The sequence below is a fragment of the Centrocercus urophasianus genome, unplaced genomic scaffold, assembly GCF_019232065.1.
Source record: "Centrocercus urophasianus isolate 14NV4802_14NV808 unplaced genomic scaffold, USGS_Curo_1.0 seq_13, whole genome shotgun sequence".
NCBI lineage: Eukaryota > Metazoa > Chordata > Aves > Galliformes > Phasianidae > Centrocercus > Centrocercus urophasianus.
The window spans coordinates 7,476,699-7,500,004 of record NW_024884475.1 but is presented as its reverse complement, the minus strand read 5'-3'; the positions used below and the strand labels follow the sequence as shown (position 1 = coordinate 7,500,004).

At 35.5% G+C, this 23,306-nt stretch overlaps 1 protein-coding gene across 1 annotated transcript in view; it reads left to right on the top strand.

Moving 5' to 3' along the window:
- Positions 1-22,921, top strand: part of POLN (DNA polymerase nu) — an 88,696-nt gene extending 65,775 nt beyond the window's left edge. The window contains exons 21-25 of the mRNA XM_042811866.1: positions 58-168; positions 4,091-4,169; positions 12,879-12,946; positions 19,763-19,824; positions 22,119-22,921. Coding sequence (XP_042667800.1) covers positions 58-168; positions 4,091-4,169; positions 12,879-12,946; positions 19,763-19,824; positions 22,119-22,187 — 389 coding nt within the window. The 3' untranslated portion in view covers positions 22,188-22,921. The remainder of the gene's footprint in view (positions 1-57; positions 169-4,090; positions 4,170-12,878; positions 12,947-19,762; positions 19,825-22,118) is intronic.
- The last annotated feature ends 385 nt before the right edge of the window (positions 22,922-23,306 follow it).

The following is a 23,306-nucleotide window of genomic DNA, read 5'->3' as shown; positions in this document are numbered from 1 at the left end:
TTAAAGTTTAACTTGTAATTGCTCTAGAAATGCTGATTTCTACTTAAATCCTACAAGGTTATGTGGTTTCCATTATGGGACGCAAAAGACTGCTTGCTAATATCAATTCACAGGATTACAAACTACGCACTCAAGCAGAGAGGCAGGCTGTCAATTTTGTTGTTCAAGGTAAAGTCTCACCTATGTACCCACCTACTTACCTACCATCTATCTATCTTAACTCTAACAGGCGAAATCTCCTTTGCTCTCAAAAAAATGAGTATTCTCATGGTCTGTTAAAGTAAGCTACTGAGGCATGAGTTTTATTATAAAAACAGAAGTTTAAAATGTTTATTCTAGGTTCCTTGGAAACTTCAAATAAACACAGTATATTAATACAGTAGAGTTCTCTGCCATTGTTAAATACAGGTGTAGGCATTAACTGCATATGGAGAAAACATACAAGATTTCAAGGCTTGAATGCATGGTTGTCTGAAATATTTTCCTTTCTGGCTTCTTTGAGAGTTTCTTTCACAGTGCTTCTGTGATTTTTATGCTTACAGTTTCTGGCTTTTTTTTTTGTCACGTAGCTTTAGTTTAAGAAATATGCAGTATTACAAGAACCTTATTATATTTTGAAACCCAACTCTTCATAAGGAACATTTGAAAATAATTCTCTGAAGGGTGAAAATAAAGATGTTTCTTCAGAGAAATTGGAAATGTAAAAATTAGCACAAAAATACTGAAATATTAGTAATAGATATATTAGCATATATATCTATTACTGTTTGGACCCAAGTCTTGTATAGAATTAACCACATAAGGAACAAATAGAAATTGAGCTGGCAGTCCAAAGCTGAGATCCCTCCCACCAAACCTTGCAGACATTATTTCTTTGTTTGGAATATGCTGACAAGGTTTTCATTAAGCTATATTGGACATGTATAATTTACAGATAAGTAAAAACTGCTTTCTAAATACAGTGATGGAGTGCCTATAAGGGTCATTTGAATTTTCTTTTTGAAAGGATCATTTGGTTTTTCTTTTTCTTTTTTTCTCCAAATATTATTCATGTTAATGTTTAATTTTAAAAATGACTTACGTAATTATGTCATGTTTGACATCCTTATAATCAGTAACTCAATTTAGTACTATCTCTACAAGAACATGTACAGATCTAGAATTCTAATACATACCCTGCTGCTTGAGTAACAATTGTGCTCAAGTGATAGCTGCCTTGCTGTATGAGGCTCTCAAATGCAGAATTTTTGCAGAGGGTTGTTAGAGTTAGGGTAATATGGTCAGGTTTCGGTTAGACTTGATGATCTTTAAGGTCTTTTCCAACCTGAGCAGTTCTAAGATTTTATGGTTCTGTGATTTTAAAATATTCTTATATCATCTGCAGCAAAGCTTGCATGTTTGTACATCTGGGAATACCTACACAAGCTTCTCTAGAGACTTGTGTTCATTTCACTTCAGTTTCACCCAGATGAACAGCAGCCCTCTCCAGCTGAAGACATAATGCTTGAGCTAATATAATGGGTCCTGCTGAGTGTATGGGGCAACATTAATAAAGCTACGTTGCCTTGTAGCACCACTTGCTTGTGCCCATCTGTGCTAAGAGCTTGGAGCTGAGACAAAGCTGAATCATAGAATAGAATCATTAAGTTTGGAGAAGACCACTAAGATCATCTAGTCCTACTCTTGAATCATGACTTGCATGCCTACAACACCAACACAGGACTGCTTGTGAAATTCTCCTACATTAATAAGATTAATATATTTAATTGTCAGTTCAAATAATACTGGAGAACAAATCTGAAAAAAAAAAGTTGTGACTCTTATTCAAAACATGTAAATTGGAAGGTAGGGTGAAACAAGGATTAAAAACTTTAACGTAGTCAGAATTTCTAGATTTTATTAGAGAATTTACTCTAGACTCTATGTTTTTTTTTTTGAACTGCAGTATTTCACCTCTGAGAAAATATTTAAATGCTGTAAAATCTTTCTATAATATACTAAAGCACTTTTAGTTAGAGAATTAGAGTTAATGTACTAAACTGCAAATAATGTATTTTATCTTTATATATCTGTGATTCCCATCTACAAGAGGGTTTGTAAGGAGGATCCAGGGAAGTACAGGTCTGTCAGTCTAAGCCCAGTGCCAGGGAAGGTTATGGAACAGATCATCTTGAGTGAGATCACACAACGTGTGCAGGATAACCAGTGGATCAGGCTAAGACAGCATGAGTTCATGAAAGGCAGATCCTGCTTGACGAACTTGACCTGCTACAATGATCGAGTGACCCACCAGTGGATGAGGGAAAGGCTGGTGATGTAGCCTACCTAGACTTCAGCAAAGCTGGACACTGTCTCACACAGTATTCTCCTAGAGAAGCTGGCAGTCTGTGGCTTAGACAGGTACACTCTTTGCTGGGTAAAGAACTGTCTGGAGAGCCAGGCCCAGAGAGTAGTGCTGAATGGAGTTAAATCATGTGTGGTGATCCCTGGAGGCCGCAACTGGGGCCTGTCCAGTTCAATATTGCTATCGATGACCTGGTCGAGGGGATTGAGTGCGCCCTCAGTAAGTTAGCAGATTACATCAAGCTGGGTGGAAGCGTCAACGTGCCTGGGGGTAGGAAGGCTCTGCAAAGGTTTCTGGATGTGCTACTAAGGGGCATGGTTTAGAAGGGAAATATTGGTGGTGGGTGGGTGGTTGGACTAGATGATCGTGGAGGTCTTTTCCAACCTTAAAGATGCCATGATTCTGTGATAATAGTCTAATAATATAAGTAGTTTGCATTTTGAAAATGGTAGCAGAAGCGGATATTAGATGATTTCTTCTGTTGCATTGCAATATTAAGAGGAATGTGCAGAGTTCCAGCTTTAACTTGATACAACTGCACTTTACACGTATGCACTGTGAGGAATAAAATAGTTATATACATTTATTCTCATGATCCGACTGACTACATAACTCGTGATGAAACATCTTTTCTTAGTTTCTATATCAATGCATCCTGTGTTGTGTTGTATTTAATCCATGTGAGACAACATTTGAACAGAAAAACAAGTATATTTGGGTCTAAATTTTCCATTAAATGTAGACATCTCAAAAACCAGCTGAGTATCTGCTCTTGGTATAGTTAATGAATAAAAGAGAGTCTCAGCATGAGATTCACAGGAAGGCAGTTTGTTACAGAAAATCAGGAAGAGGTATTAAATCTTTCCCCTGTTGGGTTGTTGAGACATAATAATCTCTTCAATCTCTTAGATATTCTTTTACCTCCCAGGAGAGTACCCTTGCTATTTGCCTAACTGGATAATCTTTATCTCTTGATGTTGGACTATTTGAAAGAAAGAATTCAAGATTTACTGAACTGAGGGCTCAAAAATGAAAACATGTATGGTTTGGTACTTTTAAGATATCGGATGGGGCAAGAATTATTGCTCCTGGTCCTTAGTTAAAGGATTATTTCTGTACTTTTTCTGATAAATGTCTCTATAAAAACGCACTAAATCCTGTTGCGTGATTCAGAACAGGCTGTTTCACCAAACTGCAAGTCTGGAGGATCACTCTGTCTCTTTATTAGAAATGCCTAATCCATTACACGACATGACACTGTTTCTGCAACGCTGCTCTGTAACGTAGCGTAATTGCCCTATAACGTAATGAATATACATTACATACCCACTGAGTTAAGAAAAATCATGAATTAAATTACCAAATGAAAATATGTCTCTAAAACAAAATTCTGCCCTTTACATTACATTTTAATTAATTTATAGGTAAATTTTACTTCAGATCATTTTCAATTTAATTTAGATCATTTCAGATAGATCGTATGGTTAGGTTAAAGTTGAACTTGCTGGTCTTTAAGGTTTTTTTCCAAGCTGAGCAATTCTATACTATGTATTTTCTGTTTTCTGTTTCTAATTAACATGTAGTAGTTTGTTATTTATTAATCTGTTTCACATATTACATCAACTGAATTCACTAGTTTTTCAAATTCTTATAATTCACAATCTTCAGATGTTTTTCATTGCTATGCCATAAAACAGCTTTCCTTTTGCATGCTTTAAACTGAAAGCAGATCACTTTCTTTTGTAGGATCTGCAGCTGATCTTTGCAAAATGGCTATGGTTGAGATTTTTACCTCTGTTGTGGTTTCTCCAACTTTAACAGCCAGGTTAGTAATGAATGACTGCAAAAGTGTTTAATTTTGAAACAAAAACAGTGTTGAATGGGTCTCTAGCATTTTAGGTAGCTGTAGAAATATACTGTATGCCTCTGTATCTTTTAACAGGCAAGGGCTTGTGGGAGATGCTTTTATACAACCAGAAGTTGTATCTTTGTGCTTGAACAGTTGGACATATAAACCTATTCCAAGGCAATGCAGTGCCCAGGGCCAGTTGAAGCTCAGTCAGATCTAGTTCAGTGGTAGTTCCATGTCTTTGAAATCAAGCCCACTGATCATATCCTTCCTGTATTTTGAGTATATTGTACAATGGCAATTGAACATAGTGTGAGCTAGGAAAAACAGGAATCAGGAAATCAGTGCTCAAACAAAATAAATGAACCTTTTACAGATCCTTTTACAGATGGCTTTCTTTTGCTAAAAAAAAAGCAAAACAAAACAAAAACACAAAGGAAAGAAATAAGTGGCCCTATACTACAAATCTGAAATGGGCAACTGTTCTTTGGTGTACAGACATATAGGCAATGTTGTTTGAAGAGGCCAGAATCAGGCAGCTGTGGCCTGGCTGAATTTTATTTTGGCAAGTGTAACTTTGGGTTAGATAAGTGATAGAGCAGCTGCATTATGGGACAGTCAGCCAACTAGCCAGTCTCTAATGGACACAAGCAGAGATTTTGTAAGAGTAAAAAATACATTCTCTCCTTCTGTACCTAGCTAACACCTGCATCTTTAGGTTCAGTGACCAGCTGTTTATTGTAATGATGAGAAAGCCAAAGGTTTTTGCATTTAATTCCATGTCTGGTAAAGCTTGTGAATGTTTTCTTCTCTCAACAGAAAAGTTTGCTTGAGTTGTCCTCTCTCAAAACTATTTATTTAAAAAATGTAGTGCTATCAAATGGCTAAGGACATAACAGACATGGGGAAGTACAGGTACTTTACAAGTTTTCCTTGTGATGTGAAATCATAGGAAAAGTGCTAGACCAGAAGAATTGCTGCCTATGCTTCTCATTCCTACCATAAATACCGCAGCTGGGAAAGACTAAGATTGCAAGGTCAATTAGAGGAGACAGACTGTTTTAAACTGGGATTTGAACTCCTGCCAGCCATTAACAACTGGATGGCTTTGCTAAAGCAGAACCTTTTAATATTTACAAATGGCTCTTGGCTGTAATATTTATTAGATACTTAGAAGCTAGGCTTGTCAGAAAACCACAGTCAGTGCCTTTGTAAATTCTGTGAACACTCACCTGGTTAGAAAGTGGCTCAGACATTTGAAAGCATCACCATGGTCTTGTCAACAGATTACGGTATTGGAACCTGAAATTTTGTGTTTCCACTCAGTCACTTGTCTGCCAAGTGACATTCAGCTATTATTTATTCAGTGGTCTGTTTCTTGATTTTCTTTTCAGTAAAGTTGGGATAATGATCCTAACATTCTTTGTAAAGCTCTTCGAAAAATAGTGAAGAAAGGAAATGATGCTGTTATTGTAAGAGTAGGAATGCACAGTAGCTATTCCAAAATGAGAAATATAATCAGCCTCCTATTATCACATTGAATCATACTGAAAAAAAAATATACTACTATCTTCTCTTCTATCTCTACCCCCCTTGCAAGGTTTTTTCCCCTCTATTAGAATTTCTAATTTTAGAATAAAGTTTTCACTTTGAGTAACATATCAAAGAGAAATATCATCTACATATACTTTAGAAGAAACTAGGAGTTCCTTATTTAGACTGTGATACAGTATATCCTATAAGGCATAGCCAAGTAGTGGCTGACACCCAATGTTTTGTCTTCCCTACCTTGCAAATTAAAAAAAAAAAAAAAAAAAAAAAAGAATCAAATTGCATTTTAGACAAGGTCTTACAGTTTTTGATGTTAATTTGCAGTTAGGTTTACTGTCTTCATCGTCAACAGTGCTGCATTCACATAAATTGTAATTGTATGTGAGCAAGTTCTGACCCAATAGTACATAGCTTCATTTCTCATGACTAGTAATCATGGTATTTTTCTTTACTCTTTGTCCATGTAACATCGTGTTTGGAAGTCAGTAACCAATTACATTTTCACGAAGCTGAATCAGCGAGGTCCTCGTGAAGGAGCAGTACGTTCCTCTGTGGCTGATCAGTGGCAGTCTCATTTTTCACTTTGTATTGGACATCTTTTAATTCAAATGCCAGCTTAGCAACTCATGCTGTTGTCAATAAAAAAATCAGTCTGTTATCTGAGAATAATTTTACAGAAATGGGTAAAAGAAGCATTACATTCAATACGCAATCAGTATGATAAAAGCTGATACTACTATGGGTTAGCTACTGCCATTGCTGTTGATGTGTTCATTTTGCATGGAACTGATGAATAATCAACATGATTTCTTTAAAATTCTTCCATATTATCTACATATTTGTTGAGATGCTGTTCTGCCGTTTGTGGCCAAGTTGCTTACTGAAAGTGTGCTGCTGACATCAATTATTCAAGTGCTAGCTTTTACCTGCATGATGCAATTCACAGAACCTCCACAGAATGTCTCCTGCAGGCAGATGATAACAAAGGAACTTCTGAAGTCAGATCAAGGCAAATATTAGCAGCTGAAAGAAAGATTTGTGGAATTTATGAGAGTAGAAAAATACTCTGTGAACTTAGATTGACAATTGTAGTTATTTAAAATGTCATTACAGTGGCATATACCTGGGAATGTGAAATGGAGGAAGGATGTTGGCAACTGAAGGAAGAACGGATTGCCTATACCAGTTTTTGTAAAAATTGTCGTTGTATAAGCTGAAGATAGATGCATGCTACCCAAAGACTGTCTGGCACTGTATGAACTGCTCAGAAGCTTTTAGTCATTAAAGATGGTAACATCCTAACAACATGCAAATTAACTTTAACACTTCCAAAGAACTATTGAGTAATATTGCTTGAATCTGGCAACTGGGCTTTCTTATCTGTTTATCATTCCTATAACACTAGATCCTAATGCCTCAAACACACAGCTTTACTTCTCAGTGTGTCCAGAGCCTGGGTAAAACAACAGATTCAGTGACAGGCCAGATACAAACAAATGATTTGAAAAGTATGAGCCACAAAAAAAAAGAGGAAAAGGCACAAACCTATTTTCTTGATCCCAGCTGCTCTTCTTTAGCAGTGGATATTGAAGCTTTTCAAAGTTTTCCTTAATGAACAAACGCTTCAATCGGCATAATGATTTTTTTGAGCTGATGAACTAAAAATGCAGCTTGCTTCCACACATATCACTAAATTAGTGAGAGAGAACACTCACTGTCCCAGGAACAAGCTCTGTGTTATGTGACCTGGAATTTTTTCCGATACAAATCATACGGTAAAACTCAAATAGCTCATTTCCTGGAATTGGTTTTAATTTAGTTACAGTGAAGAAATAAGAGACATATTATAAGGTGTACAGGGATTCCAGCACTAGTACTTTATTAACTGGTTATGCTTTCATACAAAAGATTCAAACGAAAGGGCATAGCAATAAAAGATTTTCTTGACTATATCATAGTGAGCTTCATTCTGTGAGCTACTTAATGCTGCTGCTGTGTAGAATGGTTTTCTTTAGCTCTGAGTACACAATTGTTGTCCTTCCACTTATTTTTTAAGGAATTAAAGAATTAATTTTACCCATGTTTCTTCTGTAGGAGTTATCCAAGATTTCCAACTAAATACTTACTGGTCTTGTTCTCTGCCCCATTATTACCTTGTATGTTCTGCTCTGAATATTAATTCCTGCAAGAGAATCATCCTTAGCCTAGTACCGGAGAAGCAGAATCACAGGGAAAAGATAGAAGTTTTTAATTATGCTCGAGGAGAATGAGGTTTTTGTTTCTCAGTCATATGCTTTTGTTTCAGTAGCAGAAGGAAACATCCTACATCATGTGGTTGTTGTAGAAATTATTGGGAGCTCCCCATAGCTGCTGTCCCCATCCAGTACGTAGCTCTTCGCTTCCCAAGTGGCCGTTTTGTATTTCTAGTTGTGCTGTGACCTAGCAAATTCATTGCTTCCCTCAATATTTCACAGAAGTACCTTGCATGTATGCACAAGATGGTGAGCAATTACCTGAACACCTTATGCAGAGTGAGCCAGAAAAAGTAAAAATGATTTATTCTTTATAGAAAAAGCTAACTATATTTAATATGCTTAAATATCATAGGTAAAAAGGACATTTATGATGCAGCAGACACTTAAATGTACCTTTTTTGTGGGTCATTAAACGCAAATAAATACTTCTAGCTTATAAAAACCTTTTGTAGGTCACCTTTTTGATAGGTATGTTTTGAAACACTTTGGTACACGTGAAAATTCTATTCTCTTAATTAACCATCTGTTCAGCTTCCTGCTCTTCTTGATGTAACTGCTGAGAAATTTCACAAGTTCGCTGAATTTTTGTAGTCAAAATGTTAGAATGTCAACATGTCTTGGTCTTCAGTAGGAAAATACTGAAAGAGAAGTAATATAAAGTAACTTCAAGTAACACCTATGCAAGCATGATATATTTTGAGCTACATCTTTTATATTACTACGTTAGAAATCCTCATATATGCAGCTTCATGAGAAACTTGAAAAGTCTGCAAAATGTCACAAAATTATCTCAACTTGTTCCTTATCTACATGACAATTTAATAGGAATTCTTTCCAGTTGAACCCATGTACATTTATGGGGAAACTGTGCAGCTATTAAATAGCGAGTAGTATTTGTAGTATATAAAAAAATAAAAAATATTTAGTGCACAGGACACAAAGATTTTAAGAATTGAATCCAGCATTTATCTGGTCCGTTATCACTGAGTGTGGCCAGTAGCAGGTGCTTCAGAAGGAAGGAGCAAGATTTGTTACTAGGAATAATCTATCTGCAAATTCTCATCTTTCTGTGATTGTGGGGGATGCCTATAGTCTGAAATAAAAGATTTAAAAGTGTTCTCCCAAAGTCATTGGATTTCGTCGATCTAAACGTTCTTGAAAACATGGAAGTGTTTATTACATCAGCGGCCTTTTTATCTTTCTTTTCTTTTTAGTCTTTTAAACATTTTTTTCTAACCACATTTTTTGTTCTTTTTTGAGTTACTTTTTAATTAAATAAGACCTTTTAACCATGTAGTAATGACTATTTTATAGTCTTCCATTATGCAGTTAGGAATTTCAAATTCAAAAGGAAAAAATGCAATTTTATGACTTGAATGATTATTTTGTTTATTAAAAAGGACAGAATGACAGACAAAGCTAGTAATCTATGGAAAATAGAATCTGTACTGCTGTTTCAGAACATGGTATGAAGTTCAATGTTCAGGGAAATAGTGTTTTATAAGAAAACTCTGGCTAGAAAAGGGCTGATTCTTTTCAAGTATTTCTACACTTACGTGGTGCTGCTAAGTGATCATTAATGCCATTTCTGAAGTAGTGTATTTTTAGGAACTTCGAACATTTAGCTTTTTACATTTTTACTCTACCTATATAAAATCTTAATTATTACCATTGTATTATGTTCTTAAGTAAAGCTTTATGGAACTTCGTAAAAATTTAGCTAGATTTTTGCTGAGACAAAAAGCTATGATAAATTTCAAATAAATTCTCTTTTTTGTCCCTTCTTCAAAGAAAATTCTTTGGTTTTAGGAAATCTGTTCTTCAGTTGCAAATGGGGGATCCCCAGTTGATCCCCAAACTAACATAACTGTGTTGGGTTTTAAGTGGTCTGGAAGTGGCTTGTGATGGGTCCAGGTTGCCTGCTTCCAAATTATGGAGTAAATTAACCTACAGTTAGTCTGTAGGAATTCATTGGTTCATTATTTTTTTGTATTATCTTCATTTAGACCAGCCTGGAAAGCTGGACAATATTATGTTTTGAATTTGTTGTTAGCAGCAGAAAGGATTCTCCTCGTAATACAAAAACGTATAACAAAATTGTACACAGGACTATTCTGTGTCTGATTTTAGGTAGGGCATGGTAGCCCTACAAAGTCAGTGTTTAGAGATGGAGTTTTCCAGATGTTGGTTCAGAACAAGTGAGAGCCTACCTTAGTCCTTTGACCATAGAATGAGCATTAATATAATTAGTTTGAGCATATCTTGACCTGAAACAGAGCTTCTAACTGTTAGAAAACACCTTCCAAGGAAGACTGCTAGGAAAATCATGTCTTTTTTTTTTTTTTTTTACCACTGACATCTTCTACAGGATATTCCTACAGTAGCATCTGCAGCATGTCACACCACAGAAGTCTTGTTTGCAGTTTGGAGAAAGTGTTTCCTTTAATGGCGAACAAATACAGTTGCTCACAGGTGATATAAGAGCTGTTCTGCTGAATTCAGTTCAGTAGCACACTCATTTCTAGACAACAGATTTTAGGTAGTCCTGGAAAAACTTGCCTCTTTAGAGAGGCCCAGATCTGGAATATATTGCCTTGCAGTAACTAACAAAATCCTCATCTATTCTTATATTAGAAAAAAATCTGACATGATATTATGAAAAAATAAACAGTAAGGAGGCCTCATCAGTAGAAGCTTATGAAAAAAATCTCTTGATAGTTGTTTGTTTTGCCCTATATCAGATCAATTATATGGTCATAATATAGTAATGATAACTATGTGGATCCATTGAAGATCCAAGTTTAGTGTAATCCAGTTTACTTCACATTTTAACAAGCAATAATGGGAGGAGCTTTCTATTTCAATATTCCTTCAAAGTGGTGATCACTTTATTAAGCTGTTAAACAGGAGTGTAAGTTTTGAAAAAACTTTTTACTTAAGCTACATGAAAGATGTCTGTAATATTGGAATAGTAAAAGGTGTGAATTTTGAATGGAAATATTACTATGATTTTTCATTCATCTGTACTGAAGTCAAATAGGATAATGTCACTGCTTTAAGAAACCCAAAACCAGTTTTAGCTCTAGCATGGAGATGAGGTGATCTGTTAATCCAGTGCTGAGTGTTTTTGAAAATCTTCTTCCTCCATTTCTAAAATCTGACAAATTGATGATAAAATATTTGATCTATATTGTAAATTCTTCAAAGAAAGGACAGTTCCTTACTAAATATTTAGAAAATTGGGCTCTAATTCTGACTGACGCCATGAGTCACTACTCTGATACAAACAGTAACTGGTCTGTCACATTTTTATTTCACTGGCTTCATCAATGCATTCATTTTCACTTATTCCATTGATTCAAAGTATATTTGGAGTTTTTAACATTCACAGTTCTTTCTGATTTATATCTTTTTATATGTCACTCCAATGATTATGAAGAATCTCTTGCTTTAATTAATTTACTTACACTGGAAATCATAGCTTTTCATGTAAACTCTATTCTCTTGCTATGGATGATCCTGGTTTTTTCATCTGTTTCTTATTGCATCCCGTGTCCCAGTTTCCTATTAGAAATATGTTAATCTGTTTCACTCTGCTTTTGACTGAGGTGTAAGTGACTAATAATTGAAGACCTATTATTAGAGCTCACCACACTGGTACTCAATGTCACATTGTAATTTAAAGCAGTGTGAAACTATCTTAGGATATTTTCCTGAAAGATGTGAAAGTTATAACTTCTAACCATACCATTATTTCAGCCATTTCTAAAGAATGAATAACTGCTAGGTATTAAAAAAGTCTGTAGCATTTAATTTAAATGTTATATATGAAATGCAAAGAAATTCATAAATAGATGTTACAGTTTCATGACTTACACTGCCAGCTGTAAGTATTAAAAAAGTAATGAAATAAACCTAATAGGAGTGCAGCTTAATCAGATGGGCAATATTTTTCCTTTCTAGGTAAGAACTGCATGAAAGATTATACGTGCTAGACTGTATCTATTCTTCCTCAGATGTGATTCAGTCAAACACATATATTTTTTCCACTGTGATCTTATTTTTGCACGCAGACCAATAATTTAGGATTTATCCCAGTATGCGCTGAACAATTAAGACACAGTCCATATGCAGGAGGCCTATTGATGTAGAACTAATATTGACAAAGAAAAAAACAAAGCATCAGTAGAACTTTATTACAAAACAGCTCTAACTGAAGAGCTCAGGTGCATGTTGTTGCATGGGTTTTAAGATGTTGCTGCTATCAGTTGTACATTCTGTTCTTACGAAGACAACTGTCCTGGTAACAGAGGCAACAAATCAGGTTGAGTATCTGAACCTGCATTTTTGTTCTTCAACCCACAGAATGAGGAGCCTTAATTTGCTTTTAAGTGAAAGGAGTATTTCCTGAGAAAGACTCCAGTCACTGGCCAATCCTAGACTAGGAGTTACTACTGCGTACCAGTGAGCCAAGTCCTCTTGCTGTTGACCTAATTTGGATTACTACAACAGCATATTTGCAACCCCATTTATTACAGCTCAGTTTGGGGAAAACAAGCTATATTAACAAAGCAAAACCTGTCTCTCTAATTTCTTGCAGTTTTTCTGCAATTTACAACAGTTTTAAATAGTACCTGTCACATCATCAAATCCCTGACAGGCATTTACAAGTTAGCTAGCAGTTTCGATTTGAGACCATGGCCTTTATGCTTTCAGAATATGTCGAATGGCAGTCCTTTTAACTCCATTGATGAAGTCTTTCACTTTCTTAGGACTTTTCTTAGGACTGTATGCGTGGTTTACATGAAAATTGATACGAGTGAAAAGTACTATTAGAAATTTCATGCATATTCTGTCTGACATCTCTGAATTTTTTCAGATTAATTGCTCAGATTCATGATGAGTTGTTGTTTGAAGTAGAAGATTCCCAAATCCAGGAATTTTCAGGTAAATATAATCTCTTTCTTTCTCCCTCCCCATTTCCCAATAGACTGTCATTTTTTTTGAATAACATAGAATACAGTCGCTCACTTAAAAGGATCATCTAGTCCAACTGTCCAGATGATTAAGAATTGATGTAACAGGAAGTTTTGATTCATTGATTCTCATGATTAAGAAAATAAATGCTATGCAGGTTTTTCTGAACGTTTTCCCTCACTGGTTCTTATGTCGATAAAATGTGATATGCTCTTTATCTAGAGTTTGTTAAATTGCTTATTTGTACTTAATTTACTTACCAAGGTTTCCTCAGTTAGTACAAGAATCCCACAAGGAATAATATTTTCACCAAAGTCTTCAAGGGATGTAGAAGGAAACAAACCAGATTAAGATGAATGCCCTGGAAAATAACTTCCTAAATACATATAGTTGGGTTCTGTTACATAAAGAAGTGTAAAACTCTTAATGTAAGAATGCAAGGTACTGTAATTTTAAGTTAATGTACTGTGCTTTTGTTTTTGTTTTTTAATATATTAAGAGAACTTTATGATGGATCTCTCAAAACTGATTGTTAGCAGAAGTTCCTGCCTACACTTTTATATCTCATTCGGCTTCTTACAGATGTTATTTCATAAGCTAGAGTTTGTCCCTACATCTGGTAAAAATTTATCTAGCAAATGACAGCAAAGACAAGGCTGTCAGGTCTTTTCTCCAGTAAGTACTGGAGACATTACTGCAAGTGCTGAATGTTAATTCACATGTTTAGGTCTAGTCTGAAGTTGAAAAATGACTTTGGCTAAAACAAGTACTGTAAGATCACAAATATTTAAGGCTAACTGATGCAAGAAATGTATTGCATTATAACCAAATAGGCAGACAAGGGGTGCGTCTGAATTAGGATTTAACTTCCAGTCAGGAGTAGGAGTGTGAAGCAGATCTCCCTGTTGTCCCCAGTCCATTATGTGAATAGTTTTGGCTTATTTGCAGTCTGAGAATAGTTGAACCAGATTCCTATTAGATGAAACTAAATAGGAAGACTCTTTTTTCCCAAACTTTTCCAATTAGTTCAGGAGTTGTTTAACTGAGGTAACAAATTGCATATGCAAGTTTTAAAGAGGAGTGTCAAAAGGATATGGGCTTCTAAATCACTTCAGTGCTTTGAAACCCAGATATGAATTTCATCCCATTACCTCTTCTCCTTGTCTTCTTATTTTTATTTGCTGATATTCTTTAGCTGTTGGCTTCATCTTTCCTTATCTAAAGAGTCTTTTTGTCCATTCAGAAACCTTAAATTATAGAATCTGCTGACTTGCAGAACCCTGCCTGAGCATTAATGACCCAGAGAGAAATCTCAGTTGTACAATCACTAAGCTCAGTAAAGCTAAGGAGCAGTGTGCAATGGATTTAATTGAGTACAGCTCAGTGCTGTATTATTCTCCTGCATTTACTGTGATCCAAGAAAGAACTGGCCTAGTATTCAAAGTATTTGCATTCTGATTCCAGTCATGCTTTTGATCTACTTTTTAAGGAAAGCAACGGCAAACATATGTCTTAGTTTTTGCGGAAAGGATATGAAATCTTAAGGCACTTCTAAGATTTATAAATGAAGAACATAAAGGCAAATCATATTATTTCAATTAAATGATAATGCAGAACACAAGCTTTTTCAGGAGCATTTCCCCTATGGAACTGTCTTTTATACTGCTTTATAACAAGAACATGTCTATTTGTTTCTGAGACTCTCCTGAGCAGAAGCTGTGTTGCCACAAGTCAATCATACTGCCAGTGCTTTCTCTATGCCTGCTTAGGACTTCATAAGGCCACAGTAAGATTTTTCAGTACTATTCAGTATTATTATGTCCAACTGACGATCTTGAATCTTTTTAATTCTATAAGCAAGCAGCAAGCAAGCAACAAGAAGATATTCTTTTTCTCTAACATCATTTTTTTGCACAAAATTCTACATGTAAGTTTACCAGCTCTTACCTGTACGTTGGAAGATACTTTCCCCAGACAGATTCTACTACTCACAGTTGCATAGCAGGTCAAAATGCCATCTGTTTATAATAAGTGTCCAAACCTTGACATACATTGAAATACAGTAAAGCACATACTAGTCTGAGTTAGCTTGTTTTCAAAATAGTTACAGTATATTATCTAACTCAATTCTCTATTTAGGGCAAGAAAAAAATATCAGAAAGATATATATATTTTTAATAATCTTCACTTTCTATTGGAGGATGCCTGGAAAGATGAATTCTAAACATTTGGTGGAAATTTGCTTTTGACAGAAGACTGTCACCTTTACCATCAATAATATGCCTGATTTCTAGGCAGCCTGTCTGTCTGGCATCCTCACCTCCTGAGCTCTCAAGCAACCCAAGAAGCAGAAAAGGAGATGGTATTTTGGGAACAGCAAAAAATGGGTTCTTGCATCTGAGAGGGCTCGGCATCTCCAAGATCTGAAATCTATGCAATCAGGTACATAGACTGTGCCCAAATCAGACTGTGAGTCTTCATAGGAATTGCAGAAAAGTGTCCAGGAATTGAAGAACCCAATTTTTCATTTTGTGGTGATGTATCCATTGCAGCCTGTCTTATATTTGGCACATATTAATTACACCCTTTTATTTTTTTCTTCTCATACTTTACCGAGTATAAAAAAATTCAACTCAAATACTTAAAATGTAAGAATACCAAAAGACCAAGTCTGAGAAAAAAAATAAACTAAGGCTATTTATTTTTATACTAAGATCAGTTAAGATTACTGTTATGTAGAAACAAAAGCTTAAAAAAAAATCTGTCAGCAGAAAATTGTGGTTCTTTGAATTTCCGTGAAGTTTCCTTTTATTCTACTACAGTTTCCAAATTAATGAGTGTTGAGGCAGCTGCATAAAAAAGCGTGCATCTTCAAATGTGATTCAAGTAACAGAACAGAAGAATGCGCTAGTCATTGTAGGGTAGTGGCATTTTGTGTTCTCTGAGCTGCCTTCTTCTAACTGGAGGACACTGATACTTAAAACAGAGATGCCTCCAGACAGCCTTTAATCTGTAGAAATCCTTATTCCTCAGATCATGTGTCTAATCAGCTTCGGCTTGTTTCTGGAGTCATAATTTCATAGGTGAATGAGCTTGAAAAATGTCTTCAGTTTGATAGGGACAAACAAGCTTTTGTTCCACACCATTGCCTTTTCTTTGCTCCTATTCACAACTCTTTGAATAAGCACATTTATTCCAGCCAGTATCAAGAAAATCTAATATGGGTTACAATTTCAGCTCATCTATGATGCCTTTACTTTGCTGTCATCAATTCCGGGGGACTAAAGATGAAATATGTAATTTTTTTAACATGACATACAAAACATTCCAGAATGAGCATAATCAACAAATCTCATAATTGCTGACTGTGGGTTTTGAGAGGGAAGTTGCAAAGGCTGGGAGAACAGCATTTAACAGATGCTACTGCAGTATATGGCTGACTGCAAAGGAACATTTTAAAATTAATAATTAATGTGCCCTAGATAGAGCAGAGGTGCATGACAGAACATGAATAATCGTTCTCCGAAAAGCTTCCAATCTAAATTTTAGAAAAGAAACCAAAAAGAAACCAACAAAAACAACGACAACAACAAAAAAGAATGATAGAGACATAGAGACAGATCTATTTAAACCTTTGTTGTTATTCTGTAATGTATATGAGATAAAGAACATAAGTTTGCCTATGCCTGGACTGTTTATTTTGAGCACTTAAGAGGAGAGTTTTCCAGGAGATCAGAGAGAGGGAGAATCAGACATTATATACATAGGACTAAAGGGGACCTCTCATGCAATTATATACCACCATACCATATGGTCTCTTTTATAAATGATCATCTCCATATGAAAAATTACTCCCACTGGGAGACTGTTCTAAATTTTGGAGAGATAAAATTCTGGAACTTTTGATTTCCAGCCTAAATGTACTTAGCCAGTTTATCTAGTTATTTTCATGCAAAAACTGTCAATTAATTTAAATGCTTCCTTCTTCACAGACTACTGAACAGGAACGGTAATCTACTTGCTTTTTCTTGATATTTCTATTACTGTTTTATATATATATATATATATATATAATATATAATATATATACACAATATAATATATATATTATATATATATATAATATATATATATATAATTAAAAACCTGTTGTAAAATAAATGTAGACAAATCTTCCAAAGATATGATTTCAAAAGGCTGAAATGCAGGCAAAACCTCCTTGGATTGTTTGAAGTGAATGGTTTTACCATGCTACCCTTTAAATTCTGGGAAGGAAAAGAGAAGTCAGTTTGACATGAGAAATAAAATAGGGAGTCAAACCAGAAAAACAAAGAAAAAAGTCGAGCAAACCCACGGAGAGGTTTTTAATGGGTTGTCACGGAGAATGAGGAACCATTAGGTTCGCTCACTGATGTGGCCATTTTAATCTCTGCTTTTTAAAATTAAAAGCAGTTAAGGATCCAGCAGAATTCTGATCATGCCAGATGCCTTAAAGCAAGAACTGTGTGAACCAACAGAGAAAGATTTCGCAATCATCACTGTCACTGTGAAACCCCTTTCGGGGATAACAGTTATATGGGAGAAAATGCGTCAAATTTAGAGGGGAAATGGATCTAATTCAGTGCACGTGCAGATGCTCACATTTCTCAGCCCATGAATCAGCAGTGCTGACTCATGCTCCCTCTTCTGTTGTCCATTGGAACTCCTTTTGTCTAAAAGACCTATTCCTCCCATTGCCTTGGTGATCTGTTGCTCTTTATTTATCTAACGGCACCAAAGGCTGAGCGTGCCCTTAGCTTTTTCGTAAGTGCTTTGGTGGAATATTACAGAGCTGAGTGAAGCTGTACAAATGTGGAATCCAGAGGGGATGCTCTCACTAAAGCTTTGTACAGTTGTACCTATAAAAAATTACTTACCCATGGATTGCTTGGCAATCCGCTTAGCCTTCTAAAGGCATGTCACCTTGTCAGTGTCCCGATGTCTGCTGCATTGCTGATCTCCCAGAGCTGGCAGCTTGTTTAAATTCAGACTGGGCTTCTCAAGACAGTCCAACACTCCTTTATTAATAGGCATCTTGACTTGGAATGAATTTTAAGTAGATAATTATTTAGACCAACACTTCCCTATGCTGTCGCAATTAGTGTTAGACATGTTTGTTTCTGCACTCCAAACACAATGCTGTCCTCAACAGAACCGAAAGCTACCTCAAATCCAGCATGAAGCAAATATGAGGGCTGCTCCAAAAGTAATGCCTCTTATTTTGTGAAGTTGGCCCACATTGTCAGAGGTAGATGTTGGTGCTATGACAGCAGAAGCTGAACCTTCTTACCAATATTGTTACATTCTGTTGCCATATGACAGCAGCAGGGCAGTCAGACAAAATGGTATCTGGCCTGGACATGTGTAAGAAGCAAAGGTATGGAATTGAATTTCTCCATGTGGAAAAAATGGCACCCACTGACATTAATCTATGTTTACTGAACGTTTATGGAGACCAAACAGTGAATGTGAGCACGGTGAAGCAGTGGGTGATGTGTTTCATCAGTGGTGACAGGGACAGTGGGTCACTTTTGTTTGCGCAGGTATTTACAAGAGCATCATGCAGGCTCTTCTTCATCACTGGTGAAAATGCATAGATAATGGTGGTGCCTGTGTTGAAAAAAAGTGTTTTGTAGCTTAGAATTTGTTCTATCAAACAGTCTCATTGTTCTCTTTCCAATCATTTCCATGGAAACAAAAAGGAGGTGTTACTTTCAGAGCGACCCATGTACACAGGTGTTATCATGTGCCAACATATTTCAACATAAGTCTTATTTTTCTCATCTAAGGAACTTCAGCCACTGATCTTATAAACTTCTGCATAACTTGGACTTCATGGAAAATCTTATGACAGCTCATTAACACGCAAGTGTGAGTGAGCCAGCGTAGTCTAAGCACCCCACTGGTGCTCAGTCAGAAGATAGTTATTTTTTTCATTATTATCATATCAGCCTCAGTGTCACAAATGTGACATAAAACACTGCGTACTATTCTTCAGTGCTGGCATAATTAGAAAAGGTTTTGGCAGCAGCCAGAAAGACAACAACCATATGCTGCTTCTTGGAGTTCTTGTTCCTTCTTTGCACCTAACCTCAGCTCCTAAAGAGCCATGATGTGCATCAAGGAATAACTTCAAAGAATATTTCTCAGTAATCATGTGGTTTTCAGCCTAGTAGTTATCACCATATACTGCACAATCTGTTGTTTCTCAGTTTCATGAGGCACATGCTGACATGTAATCAGCTGTCCTGTCAGAGGAGTGGTGGTTACTCAATGACTTCCTCTCTGGGGCTGCCCAGTACTCCTTTTTCACTTTCAGTAGCCAAAAGTTGCCTCCTTTTTAAAGCCATTTATCCACTGAAATTTTATTGGAACCATATTTTGTTGCAGCAGAAATCTTTCTCAAACAACACAGTAATTGGTAGGACCAAGGATGACAAATCTGGTCCCAAATGATTGATTTGAAATTATTACAGAAGCATTTTTCACATTAATGGTGAGCATAGTGTTGTGACATGGTGGGTTAAGTTACGTAAATCATACTGCAGTTCAATTGGTTTGAAAATCTTGAAAAATTTAAATGTTTTTTTTCTTTCTTTCTCTCTTTTCCTTTTTTTTTTTTTTTTTTTTAAATAAATGGAGGTATTTTACAAGAGAAAGAAACCATACTTTTTTTTTTTTTTTTAAATACAATAATTCCATCCTGGAACATAAAGCTGTAGATTTTCAACTTCTTTGTCCTTACAGCACTGGTGAAAAGAACAATGGAATCCCTTCAGCAAACCACAGCCTTGGAAGTGCCACTGAAGGTAGGAACAATTCTGAATTTCCACTGCTATCTCAAGGATATGTAGTTTTCTATGTTGTTGTCATTATATTAAGAATCTAGAAACAACCACTTTGACTTTCACTTCAACAGTTTCACGTTCAGACTTGCAGGTAATAGCTTTTTGGAATTACCATAAAAAAAATCTAAAGGAAAAATAATTGAAAGAAACTCAACCTCTATTTTGGAAAGCATGACCGTAGTGCACTGTTTGTCTTAGCTATACAGCACAGTAATTTCAAAACCCATTTCATTTATTGCCATGGAATTTCTGATGAGTGTGGTAGAATGAGAAATAATGCCTTAATAAGCATTCTGAAAAGTGCATTCATAACAATATTGCAAAAGATCTTCAGTAATTTTCATTTAGAAAACTGTGATCTTTTCAGCATTTCTGAGTGGGTGCCTAACATACAAAAATCACCCGTTCCAGTTTCAAATATGGGCCATTTTCTATTTGAACTGCATCTGTAACAGTAGTACTCTGAGGAGTAGATAGATAAACAGCTACTATCTCCATTTCCATTGTATCTAATTGTAATTCTTACATAATGTACCTATCTTTTTCTCTCTACAAGGTTGATGCCCTTTGCTTCTAGTTCACTGCTCAGCTGTTGTTGATAAGGCATTTCTGTCTCTGGAATCCCTAAACTAAGAGAGTAATTAATTGCCCAAGGGTTTGCTTTTACCTGAGAAACTGAATGCTTGGTGTTGCCAGATAACTCATTCTCCAGTATACCTGAATGAGATCTGGGGACAGCAGCAGATTTTTTTCTGGTTATTTCATAAATACTTACAACATACAGGCTTGTATTAACAGGAATCGTTGAAAAAGAAAACTACTAGATAAATTTTAGCTTATATTCTTACCTCCAGGTCTTCTATTTCAGCATTTGTGAAGCTGGCCTTCCCTTGAGATCTTATGGTTACATATTTCTGGCCCCCAGTGGAGACTCATTAAAATAAGTGTGGCATTACTAATAATATATAAGGCAAATAGCAACACTGCAGTCCTTCCTTGATAGTTCTGGGATTCCCTTTTTCAAGGACACTGTCAAAGACAACTTTGTTCATATTTTGCCTGAGAAAGTCATTGATATGAAATAAAATATGAACAATAGGTTTGTAATAAAGACAGATGTTTGCACACAATAAGAATGCTCACAGTTACACAGCCTAAATACCAGCTTAATGTTACCTATTGCAGACTAACCACTGGCAGAAGTTCATCAAACTACAGCACATAGCATGGTTCCTTTCTTATACTAGAAGTGTCTTAGCACACACTGACAAATGCACCTAGGTGCATTAGCAAATGGATTCTATATGCCACTCCAATGAGAAGAGTGATTCTCTTTTAAATGGCAACTGCATTTTAATAGGCAAAAAAGAAACAGTACTGGACAATAAGTAGTTGTCTGGGGTTTGGATATTTTTATAAGCAGTAGAAGTATTTGGAGATGCATGTTTCCTTACCTTGTCTTGGTCTCCTTTTCCCGAGTGAATTACCGTAGAAGTCATGACACATTTTTACTCTTACTGCATGTTAGGCTACACACATCATGAAGACACTTCATCTTCCTCTGAAACATCCGAAATGGATCAATGGAGAGACCACATACAAACCATAAAGTGTAAACAGTTTGATCTTTGTGAAGAATTTGAGACTGATCTTTTTTCAAAGAGTCTGTATTTTTGTTCACATTATCTTTCTGTATAGTAAATACATATTTTAGGATTAGAGATGTTGAAGATGAAAAGATTTTTGTCAAATGCTCCTGATTTCCTTCAGCACGTTTGCCTCGACTAAGTACATATTATGTGCTATATTAATATGAATGCTATCTTTTAATATGGAAGAAAGATATCATTAAAGTAGAGCACACATGTCATCGTAATAGGGAGAGATTTCTTCTTCTTCTTTGAGGAAAAGAATTCTTTACCTTTGAAGTAGCTTCTTTTCCAAAATGTAGTCCTTGCTAATGAGGCAGCTTTCATGTCAAAATATCTCCTGTACTACACCAGTAACTGCAAAACAAACTGAAAAAGAGCCAAGGCAACAACAAATATACCTCAGGTCTGTGAAAGTGGATGATTTTTAAAAAAGCAGTATCTTAATCAAAACTGTAATTGCAATAAAGTATTACTAGACGTGAAGAACATTTCACATAGGTAGGTGAGTAATCTAGAGCATTATCCATATCCAAAAGGAAAAGCAAAAATAGTAATCTTGCTGTAAGTGATGTGTTTGTTTAATTTTTTTGTTGTTGTTGACAGGTTCCCTTGAAAGTGCTTCTTACCACTGGGAAATCATGGGGGTGTATGACAGAATTGCAGGAGATGTAAAACAGTCATCGGGGATGTTATTCAGTACCCGTACACCTCATTGGCCTGTGCTGATTCCTCACTGAATCACTAGGCAACAGCGCTGCTGGATCTTTCATAAGCACCTAATACTCTGCATGTGAATTTTTTTACTTCATTTTGTCTGTAGCCCTAGGCAACAGCAGTGAGATAAAACTGGATTTTACCAGTTCATTGTGTTTCCTTTAGCCAAGGTAACCAGCAGGGAGCTGCTTTTGTTCAGAGCTAAACTGCTACATGCAAGAAATGAAGCAAGACAACATTAACCCTTTGGGAACATGACAAATATATTTGAGTTAAATGCATGTTTAGATTATAATATTTAATATTTGGCGAAGTGCTTTTGTAAAAATACATATAATCTAGAATTAGAAAGACACTATTTGAAGCTGCTTAGCTGTTGCATTCAGCTTATTCTATAATTTGTAAGTAAATGGCAGCTGCTGAATGTCTTTTTTACAAAGACTTAGAAAAGAGTTCCTTGTAAGTGAAGAGTTTTCACTTTACTTTGTATTTAGGATTTTAGAGTAAAACGAGTAAATGAAAACTGCATTAGATGTATTAAAAAATAGCCAGATTGTAGTCAGTTCTATTAATTTCAAACTCAGATTGTACACTGTAGCTTTAGCATACTTTAGAGGAAGTATTTTAGTTTTCCCTGATTTATTATTTTTATTATTGATATAATACTAAATACAGTTTAGATAAATGTTGAGATTCAGACTTACACTTTAAAGGATTCAAGCTGCTTCTTCAGTGTTTGAATTTGTTATTGATACTTTATTGTTCTGTAGAGTTCATTCTTTAAGTAAATTTGTTTTACAAATATTTACTGTTTGCCAAATTCTGTCTCTGTGATTGTGGAAGATGAAACCATTCTCAGCATCTACTGATCATTTGGAAGTTGAAGTCAAACAAAAAATTTGTATGAGAAGTTCAGTATCTTTCAGCATTAGACCTCAAATGATCAAAGTAATACAATTTAAATTGTAAATGTGTTGAGTTACAGAGATTTTGCAACAGTTTTAATTTGTATCCTTAGACAATTTTGTATTATCCTTAAAGGCATTAACTAATAACTATTGCATATGAGTTGTACAT